The following is an 18,975-nucleotide window of genomic DNA, read 5'->3' as shown; positions in this document are numbered from 1 at the left end:
AATGAGCTGGTACATTTTCACATTTCCTCTCCTCCTGGACACAGAGCTCAGTGCTCCCAGATCTGGGGCTCTGTTGGGGCTGAGCCTTCTACACATATGGCTTCTCTGCGAGGCAGATGTTCTTTTCTGTAGCCTCGCAGCCAGCCCTCAGGCCAGCTTCCCGCCAGGGCGTTAGGAGTGCTGGCAGATGCGCTGGCAGCCTGAAGTTGCCAGGGCGTCCGGATCTGCTGCTTGGGAGCCTGTCTCCTTGCTAATGACCTTGGAAGCTCTCATCATGACACCACGGTTTTAATGAAAGTACAAAGAAATGAATCCTTCACTTATATTCGGTGTCAGCTTTTGATCTGTTCTGGGTTAAAAAAAAAAGTTGATCCTTACCATTACTGATTTAAGAAAACTTATAGATTAAAACAATTCATATTTGCATGGTTTACCTCCGTTCCAGAGTGGGGTTTGGTGACAGTTAACTGTGGCTTATAAAATATCTGATACGGTGTGTTGTTGATTATTGTAGTCTTGTCTTCAATCTGAATAATCTGTATGCCTTGCTGTACCATGGAGGAAACACAGAACTGGCACAACTGCAGAGCAATTGAGGAAAGAGTAATTCTTTAAATATCATATGGAATACAAAAACTTCTTTCTTAAAATATATATTTATGTGGCCACGTCATCATTTTGGCTGTCCCAAGTCAGAAAAAGAAGGGGTATTTCATCAGAGTCGTGCAATTCAGAGTCAATTACAGGGGTCTGGTACCCATGTTTATGAAGATAAATGCAAAAGACATACTTAAATCAGCTATTTACCTAAATATAAGTGGTATGTGCTTTTCAACATGAATCTTTTCTAAGGAGTATACGGATGCCAGTTAAAATAACAGTAAGGAATCACATTAAACTATGTATGAAGTACTGTCTAGAAATCTCGATGGTACACACTATCATGATAATAATACTTATAAAAGGTCATCTTATCTACTGGTTTGCCCAGGACAGTATCAATTTTATCTTTTGTTTCAGAGTATTTCGGAGAGTTCCCTTTCAGTCTCAAAATTGTCTTGGTCACTAAAAGGGGTCACTATTTACTCTTCAGCAAGGTGCTTCAGCACTCCAGTTACCTCTACCTTAGAGTGACAGAGACTTGTTTTCGAGTTATTTAACCTATTTCCTCACAAAATATTTACTTATAAAAAGGACTTACACACAAACAGACGCCACTGATCTTTTTCAACATAAAGCACCCAGTCCAGTATTCCCTGCCTCATGCTCACGCCAGCAGCTACCTCATTGAGTGTGTACAGGGCCAAGGGGAGTTCTGAGCACTTTAACAATGACAACGATGAGGGAAACAGTAACGATCCCCCTCATGTATCGCATTCTTGTGCTCCACTATGTTTACAGTATTTTATGCATATTAACTCACAGACTCCTTACTACACCTCTATGGGGTAGCTACTATTATTCTCATTTTACAGAAGAGAAAGAGTGAGACACAGCGGTAAGCAACTTGCCCTAGGTCACAAAGATAAAGAGGGTCTAGGGGTTGGAATCAGAAGCCATGTAGACTGGTTCCCTGGGGCTGCCCTGAGCCACTGTGTGTCTCATCTCACTGTCCCACCACGTTGTATGAGGAACTGATGCTCTGAGAAGACATTACTTGCCTAAAGATATCCATCTAGTAAGTGGTAATGTTCTCAAAGAGTTGGACAGCACTGAGCGACTGAACTGAACTGAACTGAATGTTCTCAAAATATGGTCTGGGAACCCTTCGGGGTGTGGTCTTTGACTTTTCAGGAGGCCCCAAGGCCAAACTAATTTAAAAATAATACTAAGATGTTATTTGTCTTTTTCACTGCTTCACATAAGCATACAGTGGAGTTTTCCAGAGGTTCTATGACATCATCATAGGTATGTCATCATAGGATGATATCATCATTCTTATGTGTTTGTGAATTCTCATGCTTAAAATTTTTTATATTTTAATTTTTAATTTGACAAAAATCAAATAGATATAATCCACACAAACAAAAGGGTTTTGGAGGTCTGCAGTATTTTTTGAGTATAAAAGGGTCCAAAGACTAAAAAGCTTGAGAATCACTACTGAAGAAAAATGAGATATAAACATAATGGTATTATATTTTCCAATAGCTCATTCATTCATTCGTTCACTAACATTTATTTGTATTTATGTGGCCACTTTGTGAGGTGCTGGAGGTACTGGGTGTTTGCCTGTGAATCATCACTTTCCAGGTTTTGATGGTAGTTCTCAGCTTACAGCTATTCAACTTTGGGTGCTTCACGCTTACAGCCCTTTGCCATTCACACCCATGTTACAGTATTTTGGCCAGCAAAGGATAAACATGTGTTGCCCAGACAACTTTGAGGAAATGGATACCAGCCTTGAATACTGAAGATCAACTTCTTTGTATCAGAGAAATTTATTTTTAAGAAGTCATCAAATGACCCTAACCTTTTTTAAGAGGCTCTTCAAAGATGCCTGTCAAAATCTGACTTCTCCTCAGAGAAAGAGCACTCTGAATTACACAACTCTGATGAAGTGCCCTTTCTTTTTCTAACTTGGGATAGCCACAATGACAAAGATACCATGAATCACAGCATGAGATTTCTAGATGGTATACTACGGTGCCGCACTTCGTACATAGTTTAATGCGATTCGTTAGTCTATTATTCAGCTTAACTGGCCTTCATATACTACTTAGAAAACATTCATGCCGAAAGCACATACCACTTATATTTAAATAACTGATATATGTATCTTTTTTTTGCGTTTATCTTCATAAACATGGGTACCAGACCCTGTTCAAGAACACTACTCCCAGAGCTTTTCTGGTGGCTCAGTGGTAAAGAATCTGTCTGCCAATGCAAGAGACACTGATTTGATCCCTGGTCTGGGAAGATCCCACATGCCTCAGAGCAACTAGGCTTGTGCCTAACGACTGCTGAGCCTGTGCACCACAGCCAGGAGTCACAACTACTGAGCCCATGTGCTGCAACTACTGAAGCCTGACACCCTAGAACCCGTGCTCCTCAACAAGAGAAGCCACTACAATGAGAAGCCACGACTAGAGAGTAGCCCCGGCTTGCTGCAACTAGATAAAAGCTTGCTCAGCAACGAACACCTAGGACATCCAAAAATAAATTGTTGTTGTACAGTCACCAACTCATTTTTTACTCTTTGTGACTCCATGGACTGCAGCACATCAGGCTCCTCTGTCCTCTACTATCTCCCGGAGTCTGCTTAAGTTCAGGTCCATTGAGTCAGTGATGCTATCTAACCGTCTCATCCTCTACTGCCCCCTTCTCCTTTTGCCTTCAGTCTTTTTCAGCATCGGCGTCTTTATATATATATATGTAAAGAATCAACTCCCTCTTAAAACGCTGGGGGAGAATCAGATTAGACCTACATCCTTTCACTCAGGATACCCTTTCTAGGAACATAACCTTTCTTGAAGGAGCCTCTGTCCTTTCATTCAAAACCCAGAATGTTAGCAACTCTACTTCCTGCTCTAAAATGAGGAGGCCAAGTACAATTCGTGGATATTTTGGAATAAGTTCTTTTTTTCCTTCACATACAATAAATCAAGTGACTGCTGAGTGTTCTGAAATAGAGTGGTTATTGGATAAATTATGTGACACAGCTTTTATCACTGGTAAAGGAAAGGAAAAAACCACTGTAAAACAGAGAGGTCTAAGAAATCATGTGTTGCACTATTATAAACTGTTTGGAACATATAATACTAAAAAGGGATTAGAAAAGAAAAGGGAAGGCTCATTTTAAACAAGTTGAGGGGATGGCATGCTATCCCCAGCTCCACCCCGACCCCCCACTACTCCCCGTCCCAGCCAAGAGCCAAGCAGACTTTGAGAGACTTTGACCCTACCTTCTGATGTCCTGGGAAAGCACCAAGTCTTATTTCAGCATGAACAAACCCTTCTTCGTCCAAAGACACAACTTCACCATTACCTCCGTCTTTCCACTTTGGAGATGTCAGGTTATGGACCAGTTTAATAGCTACTGACTTGTGCACAGTGTTTGTATTTGCCCAGTATATTCCAATTTGAAAAGCTTCCTGGAAAAATAATGCCTCAATTATAAAATAGTTTTCTTAATTTTGATATTTTTACCTCAATTTATAGGAATTTTTTCTATTATAGGTCTACCTAGGCAACCACATCCTTTTACTTTTTTTTTGGTAATGGCAACATACCTTTTATTTCACTTCCCAATGCCTTCTTTGAATCACAGTGGAATTTGTATTTATGGAAGGAGGGAAAAAACATCAACCCAAACTGGGACTACCCTATAAATACCAAAGGCTTAGAAACTGAAGGTTTCATTTTATTTGATAAAAGAATAATAGGCAATATTAGGTACATGCAGGTCAACATTCCAATTCCATAAGGTAACATCATATGATTATTTTTTTTAAAAAAAGAAAAAATACAATTGAATAAAGATGTTTATAAACTGTAGCTAAAAGAAAAGGACTCTCAAACTATTCCATATCAGGAAAATATTTTATTTAGGAATTCCATGTACCCTATTCTCTCACAGATTTATATGCTTTCTTGGAACTGGGCTAGCCTTATCAAGAAAGTTCTATTGTGATGAAATATAAAATCTTCCTATGAAGTTCTGTTTTACAACCAGATTTTTTTTCCCCATGTTAGTAATGATTCTATGTTGTTATCAATAACAGGTGGGCATCCATGATTATGGACAGGCAAGTCCACTTATAAAGGAAAAGGGGCCTGACAAAAATAGCTGTTCAGAAATCTTCTTATTCATCTTGCAAATCTGTGAGAGTTTCTATAAAAATTACAAAAACATCTAGAGGGTAGGTTAGCATAGCACACAGCTCTATATTCTTAACATATCCTGAGTAGACCAGTCCTAATACTTGTCAAACATCCTGTTGAGGAATGGAAATGAGAATGCAACTAGTACAAGTTATCGAATTTAATGATAACTCAAGCGTGAATACTGCTGATGGGTGGGAAAAGAAAAGACATCTGAGATGTCTTTGAATATCAAAGAACATTCCATACCCCTTACATATGCATCTAGGAGGACAGTTTTCCACAACTGATTGAGTCTGTTAAGAACATAAATGCAACCTCAGAATAAAAGATGGTTGTTGAAAGAAAAGAATTCCTATTAGTTTAAAAAAAGAGTTATAGTACCTGAAAATTAGGAGGGATAATAATTTTGCCAGCAGGAACCTGCAGAACAATCTTCTCTCCTTCAAACAGCCAGAGGTCCCACTTGGACTGATTGATAAGCAGGGCCCAGGGTAGCAATTCTATCAATAAGGTCCTCACATATGGTTTCCAGGCTGACAGCTTCACTCGCATTGGGCTGTCCCACTGGCTCAGCTGCTCATTCCTGTGCCAAACACCACATCCAACAGACTCAGCGAAACATGATGACTTCGGGACTCATGAAATGTGTTTAAGAATTCCAGACACAACACTCCTGTATGGTACCTCTTCACATCAGAGTCATGCAATGCCAAATTTGCATCCAGGAGGAAGAAACTTTTCATGCAATTATGTTCTAGATTCAGAACGAAGCCATTTACAGAATACATCTACTAGGAGAATCCCAGGGACGGAGGAGTCTGGTAGGCTGCAGTCCATGGGGTCACACAGAGTCAGACACGACTGAAGTGACTTAGCAGCAGCAGCAGCAGGAGATAAAAGGTCAGAATGTGACAGATACATGCAAACATCTTTCTTAGAATGTTTTTTACGGTATCTAACATTTTTGTGACTGTTCGTTCATGTAATGTTGAGAAATGTTCATAGAAAAACACTGCTGGAGAACATTACCTGTCAGAAAGTGAAAAGTTTAAGTGAAAGTTGTTCAGTCAGGTCCGACTCTTTGTGACCCCATGTTCATGGCATTCTCCAGGCCAGAATACTGGAGTGGGTAGCCTTCCCCTTCTCCAGGGGATCTTCCTGACCCAGGAATCGAACCGGGGTCTCCTGTATTTCAGGTAGATTCTTTACCAACTGAGATATCAGGGAAGCCCCTTACCTGTCAGAGTCCTTTTTATTATAGGGCCATGTGGGTTGAAGGAACTTCTCTGACCCATAGAACTCATCAAGGATCTGAGTAACTGTGCCTCCAGGGTGTATCTTAGTGGCTATCTGCTTAATGAGGGATGTTGAGATGGGAACAGCACAGTGTGAAGGGTCATCCTCTTCTCTAGGAAATGGAAAGGAAAAACAAGAATGATTATCAGATGTATTATAAACCAATGTGTTTTTTTTTTTTTGGTGAGAGTGAGTCAATTTTCGGTGCTTTAGGGATGATAACCCAGTTTGGGGAGTGATCTGGGACTTTCCTCCCCAACGCTTGGGTGGAGCTCTCTCGTTCCTCTACAGAAATTATGTTGTCAATTAGATTTTCTGATCATCCCTCTTTTTCATTTCTAACGTGGCTGAGTTTTATCTTCAACTACAGCAGAGAACAGGAGAACACTAGGCAAGGCAATTTAACATTCTCATAAGAAATCACACAAAAAACTCTATCCTTTCTTGCCCCCCTTGACAGGACAAGGTAGTTTTTCTTCTGAATCTGAGGAAAAAGTTAAAGACTTTCCCAGTACCTTGCTTGAAATGTTAGGTGATGTACAAGGTCAGGTTCTATGTTTTGCAGTGGTTTTTCCTGTCCTTTTCCTGGAATAATTTGTGTTTCACTCAATCCCAGACTCCTTTTCTCCAAATGTATGATAATGGGGTCTGGAAGATGACTCCTCATGATAAAAAGAGGGCTGAACACAATCTATAAAAATAAAAGGACAGAACAACTTTCATATTTGCTTTGTTGCAGTATTCCAGCTGTTTCATGCTGAGACAAACTTGTAATAAATCTCTTCCCTGGGTCACTCTGACCTTAATTTATTTCAGAACAGGAAAGGTCAAAGTCGTATGCCGTATTTTAGGATCTGAAAGCACTCACCATTCGCTGCTGCACTTGAGAGCTGGGTTCTAAAGTTAAAACCGTGCACCAGACATAAATAATGGAACTGTTTGAAGATGGCACCTGCACAAAGAGAGAAAAGAGTTCTACTGAACACTAAACAGTTTACTAATTAATCAAAATAAGGCATAGATAGAATATCAGTTTGAACAATAAAAAAATTTAAAGTTATTGAAAAAAGCCATTAAAAAAAAAAAGAACACCTAAGCAAAAACAGACTTCACTATGGCATAAAGGGAACATGCGGTGAGTCAATGGGGCCAATTATTTCCATAAAGATGAAGGAATTTGTACGTGGAGTGACTGATATAAGAGTGAGTGGGAGAACGAAAGAGAGATTTGTGCTTCGTGGGAATGAAAGTGATGATGGTGGAGACTGAGAAAGAGATAAAAAGAGTAGCAGGTCATCATAAAGCTTCTCAAGCGGGGAGGACATGCTTTTTTCCCTCCCATCCCTTCAAAGCCCTAGAGCATCAGAATCTTTGTCAAGATATTACTCGTCTCCATCTGGAAGGGTCGAGTCTTGGCTACAGGAACTACTGGGGCTGATACAAACGTGTTGTCGCGGGGTGGGGAGGAAGGAGTTTGAGAAGTCATAGTCGAAGTCTTTGCATGTTATTTCAGGCCTCCCCTCTATCATTTATTAATAAATTAAGTGCTACACTGAATAAAGAATATAATGAGGACTTTAAAATTTTTAAAGTTGCTCTGCTCTGGACTGTGCTACTTCTCACACCTGAATGACGACGCTATACTCAGGGGCCTTGGATTCCAGGCACACGTCTCTCGACCAGTCTTCATCTCCTTTGGCCCTCACACACAACTCAGTCAGCTCGCTGTTTTCCAGTATGTACGAAGGCAATTTCTGTTTGGCTGTGAGGCAGTCAAAATGTTCTCGAACCACAGCTTGTCCATCTTGACCAATGTAATGCTGAACCACTTTTAATTCTATGCTTTGAGACAAGTAACTACAGATGATCTGTCTTCCACAGATGATAATCTAAAAACAAACAAACAAACAAACAAAAATCAACCAATCCCTCAATCAATAAGACTTCCATCAATTCAGACTCCATGAACTGGAAATAGAGCAAACTTGGGAGATACTGCAGGTTTGGTTTCAGACCACCCACAATAAAGCAAATATCTTAATGAAGAGTGCAATAAACTGCACTCTTATGCAATACAAGATTTCTGTATAAACTGATAATACAAACAACTTTTAACTTACATGCTGAATTATATTTTATCTTATTCACATTTTTCTATAGTGTAGAAGCATTTATCTTTATAAAACACACAGAATTATCCATTAATCCCAAGAATTATTTAACTTTTCATCCAGTTAAGCGTGTAATTCAGGGCAGGCATTAAGAAATAGTAATATCTCTTTTGGTGGAAACTGATGCAGTAAATACTTTTAGAAAGCAAATCCCTGTGTAATATGAGTTTTCACCATGGTTGAGGAAGAAGGAAGATAGGACTTTCAGATACAGTTTTCCTTATTTGTAATATTTTTCCAGGTTACAAAATATATAATAAGTAATACATATATGCCATATTCAAAGGTCTAAGGATATGATCTAGCTCTAAGGTCTAATTTTATGTGTCAACTTGAATGGGCCATGGGATACACAGATATTTTGGTCACACATTGCGGTGGGTGTGTGTGTGTGAAGGTGTTTCTAGATGAGATTAATATTCGAATGGGTAGACTGACTAACGCAGATTGCTCTCCCTAACTGGTGGGCCTTATCCTAGTAGCTGAAGACCTGAAAGAATGGAGAGCCTGGGTTAGGAGGCAACTCCTCCTGCCTGAGCTGGACACTGGTCTGTTCCAGCCTCTGGAAACAACTGAAACATCAGCTCTTCTTGGTATGCTAGCCTGCTGGCTTTCAGACTAGAACTACACATCAGCTCTTCTGGTTTTCCAACTTGCAGATGGCGAATCTTAGGACTTTTCAGCCTCCATAATCACGTGAGCCAATTAATAGTAAATCTCTCTTTCCCCTTCTCTATGTGTGTATGTATATACATACATACAAATATAAGTGTGTATACACACACAAACACACAAAAAGACATACCCTATTTGTTCTGTTTTTCCTTTTTAGAGAACCTAATAAGTATTTTCACAAATTATCTCTTATTTTCACAATAACCACATAAAACAGGTGCTATAATGAGTCCTCACATTAACAAGGAAAAAAACAGAGGCAGAGAGATGTTGAATAATTGGCCTGATGTTACCCCGACTGTCTGGTCCACAGTCTGTATTGATCACTACCCCGATAGTCTGTATCTTTTATAATATCAATACCTACCTATTAAGAAAACAGAAACAGTATAAAGAGAATAAAGGTTGCTTATCATAAGGTAATGTATTATAGCAGAAACCAGTGGTTCCATTCCAAAAACTTCTTTTTCTTTGTTAGTCTTTCCTTTTCCTTTGCTGTCAAAATCACTGATTTGGTTTAGGCCTCAAGAAGCAGCCCAGTCCTCAGGGACACCTCTCAAGACCCCTAAAGGCTGTATCACAGTTGGTACATGCTAATCCTGGTAACTCCATTCCCCCATTGCCAGTGATTAGTGGTGAACATGGGGCTCTGTTTTGGCTAATAATACAAAAAGGCAGGCTGTTAAAAGTCTCTGGGAAAGATTTTACTCTTTGATAATAAGGGAGACAATTTGAGAAGAGAAAACCCTCCTTTTTTCCTGCCATGGAAGATATTAGGAGAGGATATATATTTTGCAGCTATCTTGAGGCCAGGAAGGCAAACTCAAGAGGATGGCAGAGAAGCAGATACAGTATTGAGCACCTAATTAACTACCCAACACTGAACCTGCCTTAAAATAAGAACAATAGTATCTGTTTCATTAACTTGCTATGAAGATTAAAAAGCCTATTTTTGTAACGTCATCGTGAAAGCATCCTAATTGACACATTTTCCTATGTAATTAGGAGCACTTTGTAACCACCACTGTAAAAAAACTCTTAACTTAAACAAATAAATATATTAACAATTATTTATGAACTATCCCAGACAAATCTGCTAGATTGATAGGCCAAAAATTAAAGTCACTGTTGCTTCAACTTGCATTAATTATTTGAATAGTGAGGTTTATCAATTTCTTGAACATTTATTTCCCAACAGTCTATTCCTTAGAATCTTCTTTAGAAGGAACACGTCTGCAAAAACCAGGCTATGCTTAACTGTTCTGTTCCCCCTAGATACTCTGGCCATTTTAATCTTTTAAAACAATATTTTCAAAATAACAAAACACACACAAGTCAACTGAACTATGAGTCCTAAATTAGCACACAAGATTTTCTTTAGCACATGTAGGGGTTACTAGACATTTATGATAAGCCTTATGATGCCATAGCATTGCCTAATTTTGAATAAACATTTGGAAGCTCTGAGGCTGTATTTAACTCTGTTCCTCTTCTGGATGTGTCCGGGCCTGGCAATGTGTGTTCAGTCCTCTTGCTTCAGAACCTTTGGGCCCCATGAGATTTAGGAGAGAATTTGGCTGTCTCTCACAGAAACCACAGAATCTCTGCAAGCATCTGGGACTCACTTTGTTTAAAGACAAAGATCCTCTTGGTGGGTTTTTATAGTTTCATTTTCAACCAAAAAGCCAGTTAAATAGGCTTCAAGTCTGATAAAAAGAAAACCCTTAAAAGTGGCCAGGGAGGAAAGGCTACTAAGATGAAAGGAAATCCAAAATGGCTGCCCCCTGGAACTGTGCTCTCCATGGCTGCCCCCTCGCAGGTTCGGTGACAACCATGCCTGCTTTCCTTCAAAGTGGCAACATTTACAGTGCTGATATTTTGAAAATTATGGTTAGAATTTCAAGATTAATTTATCAGTTGAAGACAGCTACTTAATTTTTTTAATGTAGGGTTTCTCTTTAGCACACATTTCCAGGTTTAACACCACTTCCCCTTTTTCTCCAAAGCCACAAAGATGTGTATTGAAGATTTCTACATATGATTTTACTTAGCAGGTTTCTGAACTCTTATTAGATCAGTGCCAAGAGGAATAGCAATATTAAAAGAATAATTCCAGAGCACCAGATGCACTGGAAAATGATATCTTAACCATGATTAAAAGTGTATGTATCAAGATACAAATATATATATATACATTCATATATGTACATTAAAATTTTTAGAGTGATAAAGATTTCCTCAATGAAGAGATGGAAAACACAGAAGCAAATATGTGTACATGAGTAGTTGTATAATGTACAAAGTTCCTGGGAAATTTTATGTGTGGTCAATTTTTATTGAATTGGAGAAATCAGAAGGGTCTAGGAAAGGCAGGGTACAGGCAACTAAACGTCATTGTTCCAACAAGCTTGAGCCAATTCTCCACTGTCCAGAGGCATGGTAACATGGTTAAGGTACATCAGGGAGCTGCACACACTCACCTCCCCAAATGGGGTGTGGTAATTAGGCAGCTGCAGTTTCTTGTAACTTTCCAGGCCCACGTGGGATAGAAAGAAAGAAAGAAGCCAAGATGTGAGGGAGGCAGGAGTCTGCCACGCTCTTCTGGAAGCTTGGTTCCTATCTTCCTTCCTAAACTGGCCACCTGAGGAATCCTGTGTCTCTGGTGTACTTTAACTAGAGCTAATCTGAATGTTAGTTAATCTACCCTGACCATAGGGAAAAAAAATCCAATTTAAAAGGAAGTAATACTTTGTGTGTGTTGTGGGGGCGGGGGGGCAGGTGTGGAGGGGAGAGGGGGAGAGAGAGAAAGAGAGACAGACAGACAGAGAAGTGGGGGGCGGCGAGAGCGAGAAAGAGAAGAAAGGCTGAAAAACACTGGGAAGGTTTTTTACAATTGTGATACATGCAGTGGTAGGTCTGAGGTTGCCATGGTGGTCTGCTGAACCTCCTATTACCCAGGTTCAGTATAAACCACTTTCCATTTGCTTCAATTTTAGGTTAACGAATTGTTGTTTTTGTGTTTCACTTTTCCCTGCTCTGCTGAGTTTTTTAAAATGGCTCTAATATAAAGCACAGTCTCATATGATGATGATAAGAAATGTTAAAACTCAAAATAAGTTACATGTGTAAGGCCTCCCACGATAGTGGGAATGTAAAATGGATTTTCCCAGTTCCTGTGGGCGAAGACACCTTTTCTCAAAAAGGTAAATGTCATGTGAGGGCTGCTTATGCTTCCACATATCCCTTTCCTGTTTGGCTAGACTTGACCTTTTTTGTTTTTTTAAACAGTATTTATTATAAACGGGTAGAAGCAGAGAAAAGTGTGAAAGGCATTCTCCCCCCACCCCCAGAAAAGGATTATTAACATTTAACAGTACAAATAACATTTGGAAAAGTCCTGAAATGTGATTTGGCACCAGATGCCTTAAAATCTATATTTGGCATTAACAGAGAGAGTGATTAAAAGAATTCCTAAACTCTCAATGCACGGAAAAATTTTTTAGTTCTGATTTGAACCCTTCATAAATATTTAAGGTTTTAAAAATGCTAATAGTTTGAAAAACTCATGAAGTCGGCAGAAGTTTTAGGAAAAATATATATTTAGTTATTTAAAAGATTAGCATAGTAGCAATAAGACTCTGGTAAGTCAAAACAGTGAATTTTGTCTAAGAAATAAAGTATATCTTTTTAATTTGGAAATATGCATCAAGTATTACAAAAATATTCCTATCCTATGGGCAGGTAATTTAAATTTTATACTAATTATTTTAAGGACAGATACAGAAATGTGGACATAAATCTATACAAAAAGATATTTATTGCAGGATCTATTACAGTGACCAACTGGACATTAACTGAATGTTCAACGACAAGGAATTGTCTAGGTGTATTTCAATATACCATATGGCAAATCGCTAGGCAACCGTTACAGGGATAACTTCAGGAATTTTAAATAAGAGGAGAAAATAAACATTACATAAAGTTAAAAGAATAAACAAGTTGAAAAACTGTGATTACAGTTCAATTTCACTCAGATGGTAAGGAATCTGCCTGCAATGCGGGAGGACCTGGGTTTGATCCCTAGGCTGGGAAGATCCCCTGGAGGACATGGCAGCCCACTCCAGTGTTCTTGCCTGGAGAATCCCCATGGACAGAGGAATCTCGTGGACTACAGTCTACAGGGTTACAGAGTCAGACACAACTGAGCGACTAAGTACACACAGTCAGATTTCAAGTTGTTTCAAAGAAAAAAAGTAGAAAAAAATATACCAAAGTAATAATAGAATAAATTTTTTTGGTTGGTAGATTTATGAGTAAGTTTAATTTTCTTCATGAGGCTTTTTTGTGTTTCCAGATATATTTTATAATAGTTAACATAAAAATAACAGTGTGAACTAGTATTTATTGGGTGTTTTCCATTATAAAAGGAATATGAAGCATAAAACAGTTAAGAAATTTGCTTAAGGTCATATAGGTAATAAGTACAAGGGCTGAGAGATCTTTTACAATCAGAAAAAAGGTAGGTAAAATTTTGCGAGAATTAAAAAAATGTATTTTCATGACAATTTTTTTTTGACTTATGGTATATACTGTTGCAATAGTATCTACTCAGGTACAGTGTATATACTAATTTATCCTGAAATTTAAATCAGTTCTTGAAAGTAATAATGTGTATGCAAGAAGGAAGTGTCTATATGTAGCAACACAAAAACACACGAGTGTTGCTCATGCCTGGAAATATTTCATTATTGTAATAATAACTGAAGTTCATTGGGTTATGACAGTGGGCCAGGCACTAGTGTAAACACGGTACCTATACAAACTTATTTAATTCTCACACCTACTTCACGAGGAAGGCACTGTTATTATTCCCATTTTACAGATGAGAAAAGTGATTCACAATGGTAAATAGCAGCTATAGCAAGGGTGCCTGTGATTTTAACCACCAGGACATATATTTAAAACATTTCTCCACAGAAGAACCCTGCCACTCCACTGATTGGTAAATGTCCTCCGAACTGTGAACTCAGAGCTGAATGAACTGGAAAACTTCAGACCACAGCTATGGTAGTCAAAGCATCTGAGAACTTGTTAGAAATACAAATTCTCATGCTATACCCAAGAACTACTGAACCTGGAACTCTAGGGGTGGGAATACAGCAACCTGTGCTTATTCAACAAACCCTCCAAGTGATTCAGACACACACTCAAGCTGAAAACCACTAGCCTAGAGGGAGACACTAAGGGGAAGCATGCTAACTCCTCATGTTTCTGGAAGGCTTAATAGAGAGGAGAGGCAACAAGTTGCGTGCTTTCTGGGTATGCCTCTCAAGTCCTGAGGAATGGTAAAAACTGGCTAAATGGTAACAGATCTTGGCTCAAAATTAGGAAAGAATTTCTTATTTCATTAATAGCTGCAAGTAACCGACAACGGAAAGAGCTGCCATGTGAGAGAATGAGACTCTTGTCATTCAGAGTACTCAAACAAATGCCTTATGACCATTTCTCAGGCACGCCGATGAATGGGCAGTAGACAAGGCATTCTTGAGAGACTGTGAGTGACGGAATCAGAAAACCAGTGGGTGCTGGGGCAGATGTTTGTTGAGAGCATGTTCATGTAAGCAAGTTCTGAGGGCAGATGGGAGAAACAATTCTTGTTTTTAAGACTTTCCAGCTCAAAGCCCACACTAGCCATGCTGGTTTCCTCCTGAGTCCTTGGGTGAGATCCATTTGTCCCGTATTCGTATCTTTGTTTATCCTATACTGCTGAGTGGGAATGCCCTCTCTTAATCTCAATTCGACATGCTTTGTAAAGCTCAGTTCAGGTCAAATCTTCTTAGTGAAACCTCTAAATTCCCTTCACACTTACTGTCAGCCATACACATTGTTGGGCTTACATAAATTCATGTAAATTTACACTTTGAGAGCAAAGGTTGTGTCATATACTTAGCGTCTTACGTTTTACCCTGTTTTACAGGAGGCAATCAACAAATACTTGGGGGAATGGTCAGTTGACGGGGAACATTCCTCCACGCTTCTTTCCTGAGACTCTGCTGCTACCGTACTCTTCTCACTTGTTGCTCTCAATAATGAGAGCACGAAGTCCAGCTCCCTGATTAGACGCAGACCAAGAATGCACATGGCACGGGTCCTACTGCTCACCTTACCAGCTGCCTCCGGCTTGCCCCAGGCACACAGCAGTGAAGGAGCCCCAGGTGCTCAATATGCAAAGCTCCCTTTTTCCTTTTCCAGGGACTGGTGCTGTGTCTATCACGTCCTCAGTTCACGTAAGCTTTGGATAGACTGTTACAATCCAGATGCAGATGTCTATGTTAAAACTCTTATGACAGACCCAGATATTCTGTGAGCAGTGAAGCCAGTTTTCAGATTTTAAAACTTCCTTTTTTTTTTCTTTCTACTCTTGTCCTGTGCTCCATGCTTGAAAAACATCTTTTAAAAACCACATTTTCACATCTTAAGAACACAAAAAAGTATCAGATACTTTTCCCCCCTTTGCAGTCTTAGAACTTCAAAAACAGCCAAAAGGAAGTTTTATAAAATACATAAAAATATGTGCTGAGAGCTTAGGTTTTATAAGCCAAGAGTTAGACTGCAGTGAATTTTTACTGCAGTTAATATTAACTCCTAGGAAAAGAACGCTTGTTGGAGACCCAGGCCCACTCTGCCATGGGAGAGAACCTCGACACTTTCTTGCAGGTTACTCTTGCGTGCCTGAGAATCAACTCTTGGTTATCCACTGCTGGATTATCCAGTCCCCACCATCCTTGGCTTCTTTTCCTTCTCAATAAAGACCCTTTGGCCATTTCACAGCTCATTAGCACCTCCACCAGAAGGTAGGTGGTGACAGGGAGAAGAGGTGAAATGAAAATCAGTAAATTTTACTGCTCGTTAGCAGCTCTTGTAAAAGACCTGGGACAAGAGTATGAAGCCATCAGCATCATCACGATCAACAAGCACTTGGGAAGTGTGCATGTGCATGGCTGGAGTAGGCACAGCTAGGAAAAGCTCTGCGATTTTTTTATGATTATTATTTTCATCTCTTTAAGTTTCCCTTCCATTATAACATCCATTGATTCAGTCATCTGGGCGTTGGACACACAAGAACTTACCTGTTTTTGCACGCCGCTGACTTGCTGAGCCTTGATGATGAGTGAAGCAGTTCGACCCTTGTACTGAATGGTTCTAATAAATGTCCCTGCATGGTCCACACTGAAGGGCTCTGACCAACGCCAATTGCCCCAACCTTCAATACAGATGTGTAACAGCTGGAGAGAAAAACAATAATCGTCATAATGCCAAAAGTGCCAACAAAAATCTAGTCCTAAAATGAAAGTCTCATTGCTGGAAAACCTTCCTATTTGTAATACTTAGCATCTGTTTTCTTTCTAACCTGCATTATTCATCCACTTCCAGCTTATTCAACCAGGCTAAGAATAGCAAATATGCCACATAGAGTCAATGTGGTTTTCCAGATCACATTTTAAACCTTCTTAAAAATAATTGTCCTATCAAATGGTAAAAGGGCCTGTTGAACATTTGAGGAAAGACTGTTTCATTCATCTGGAGGACAAGAAGGCTGAAATGTGAGATCAAAGAATCATGGTCTTGGCTGATAGTTTATTCCTTCCTCTGACTAGACAGTAATTAAAGCTAAATTTGGTTTGTAGCATTATTTTTGACCCTAAATTGCCATTCTTTATTTTTCCTTTTGATAAAGAACAAAATAGGAATTTGAGAATGCAATTTATTTAATATATTCATTCTCCTTATGAGATCACATATATCATATTAGAAATACCTTTAAAACTTTGAATGTCTGTTCTATTATTTTTCTTAGTATGTATTTATTGTAATTTTTACCAGTTGAGTCCCTGATCCACATTCACGTTTATTCACATAGTACTGCCACTTTTAGTAATACTTAGATTTCTTTCATGGACATCAAATACTTTCTATTTCTATTGCTACCGATTAACTGCAATTAAGTATTCCAAACCGAAGTCCACTAACTGAAAAAGTATTCCACAACAACAATGACTGCTTCTTTAGGATACATGTTTAAATGAAAATAAACAATGTTCTTGTTGTTCAGTCACTAAGTCATGTCCAATGCTCTGTGACCCCATGGACTGCAGCATGGCAGGCTCCATTATCTTCATTATCTTCCAGAGTTTGCTCAGACTTATGTCCATTGAGTCAATGATGCCATACAGAAATAAAACTGACATTTTAGGAAAAAGGTTTAGATAATATACAAACAATATTTCTCTTCATATCATATATAATTTTTAAAAGGGCTAACCAAAGGTTAATCACATGAAACATTTATTAACAGAATAAATAAAACTTTGAAAATATTATATAAGAGCTATCATATTGGGCTCTTGAACACATTAAGGAGTTCATGGGAATTGTCATAATAATAAAGTCTCTTGATAACAACATTATTTTTTAGTTTTAGCATTAAGAGGAACCCTTAAAAAGAGCTTAAACTTGAAAATTTCCCAAGGTCACTGTTCATCATAATGTAACGTTTGGTGGAAAATTCAGAGAGGGATTTTTTGTTTTGTTTTTAAATATCTTAAAATATTTTAAAAAATCTCGTAACTCATCTCCCTGCTTTTAATACAGCCCCACTCAGTTCTTCCTCCATACAACTGCCAGTGATCTTGTGAAATCAAAAGGCTACCAGTCAGATGATTTCTAAAATAAGAAGTCTAACAGCAAAAAAAAAAATCCTGGACAGCAAATAAAATACCTTTAGGGAAAATTTGGTTTTATATACACTCTTCAACATAAAAGTACCAGAGTATCTTTGATGTTTAAATATTAGTTATGGGAAAAAAAAAGAAAAACAATAGTGGTGTTTGGAACCATTTCAGTTTTTTGTAGCAGCAACTGGGAATAAAGCTCAGGGTACACACAAAACTAAAAGAAACAAAGAAAGTTGTTTTCTTTGGAGAGACTAGTAGCTGGAAATGACAAAAAATAATGAGGCAAGGTACTTAAGGTCAAGCTCAGCTGTATTTTTCTTGAAAATTCCATAGCCTCTAAAGGAAGTTTTAATGTCCACAGTGCAATTTTAATTGAGGAGTGTTCACATTTGCATATGAGCTCAATCTTAGGTAGCTGTTCACTCTGTGTGCACCGCTTTTAATGACGGAATGTCACCAAGGAATATGCTGTCAGGTTTTGCTTGGCAGCTATTTGTTCTCAAAATGTTGGCACATATATCACATATACTGTCTTTGAGTTATGGAAATTCAGATATGTTTGGAGTTAGTGCACACAGAAAAGTTAGGTAGGAGAAAAACATGACGTTTCTCCCCACATGTATGACCAACAGAATGTTTGTAATGTCTGGCCTGCAGTTAAAAAGCATTTAAATATCACTGGCAACTACGTGTATATATAATTTAATAGTGAAGGAATGACATTCCTCGGAGAGAAAAATCTACAAAAAGGAATTCAGGAGGCCTAGCAGTACTTCAGCCCTCCTTCCCATGGGTGCTAGGCAGGGTGCTCAGGTACCCCTGGACATCAAATGAGGGTGGAAAATCCTGTACTTGTTGGACTGACTCACTAAATTTCACCATTATAGGTACTGAGAAGTCCCCATTTAATAACAAATACCCATATGTCTATTTTTATTTCTATACCAAAGAAACTATAAAATCAGGCATAAAAATGTGAAATTTGTATTAGACTGCCTAATCCTAATGGGACTTGTTTCTACTATTCATCCAATACATTTTTATTAGTCAGATACTATAAGGAAGGCAATATGTGAAAGACTATGGAGGACATAAAAAAGAGCTTTGGTCTTTATCCCACAAGGAGCTTAAGATTTTACAGGAAAGTAAGGCCTGTATAACTAACCCACAAGAGGCATTAAGAGAGGTACACACTGATACAGGAGTCTGGAGGAGAGAGGGCTTGTTCAGGTTGCTGTGATTACGAGAGCTTCCTAAAGCATTTGGGCCTGAGA

The 18,975-nt window shown here is 38.6% G+C and overlaps 1 protein-coding gene across 7 annotated transcripts in view; it reads right to left on the bottom strand.

Annotated features, from left to right (window-relative positions):
• The window catches only part of VPS13B (vacuolar protein sorting 13 homolog B), a 767,155-nt gene that overhangs the window by 51,158 nt on the left and 697,022 nt on the right, over positions 1-18,975 (bottom strand). For all 7 annotated transcript variants that reach the window (XM_055431816.2, XM_055431817.2, XM_055431818.2 and 4 more), the window contains exons 44-51: positions 16,097-16,252; positions 7,746-8,009; positions 6,989-7,072; positions 6,636-6,811; positions 6,062-6,232; positions 5,206-5,407; positions 3,903-4,091; positions 435-581 (exon numbers count right to left, since the gene is read on the bottom strand). In XM_055431816.2, the coding sequence (XP_055287791.2) occupies positions 435-581; positions 3,903-4,091; positions 5,206-5,407; positions 6,062-6,232; positions 6,636-6,811; positions 6,989-7,072; positions 7,746-8,009; positions 16,097-16,252 (1,389 nt within the window). The remainder of the gene's footprint in view (positions 1-434; positions 582-3,902; positions 4,092-5,205; positions 5,408-6,061; positions 6,233-6,635; positions 6,812-6,988; positions 7,073-7,745; positions 8,010-16,096; positions 16,253-18,975) is intronic.

This window comes from Moschus berezovskii, chromosome 16, assembly GCF_049115385.1.
Source record: "Moschus berezovskii isolate FMDL1 chromosome 16, NW_MosBer_1.0, whole genome shotgun sequence".
In the NCBI taxonomy this organism is placed as follows: domain Eukaryota; kingdom Metazoa; phylum Chordata; class Mammalia; order Artiodactyla; family Moschidae; genus Moschus; species Moschus berezovskii.
Note: the sequence above shows the minus strand (reverse complement) of the source record. Positions and strands in the feature narration are given on the sequence as shown.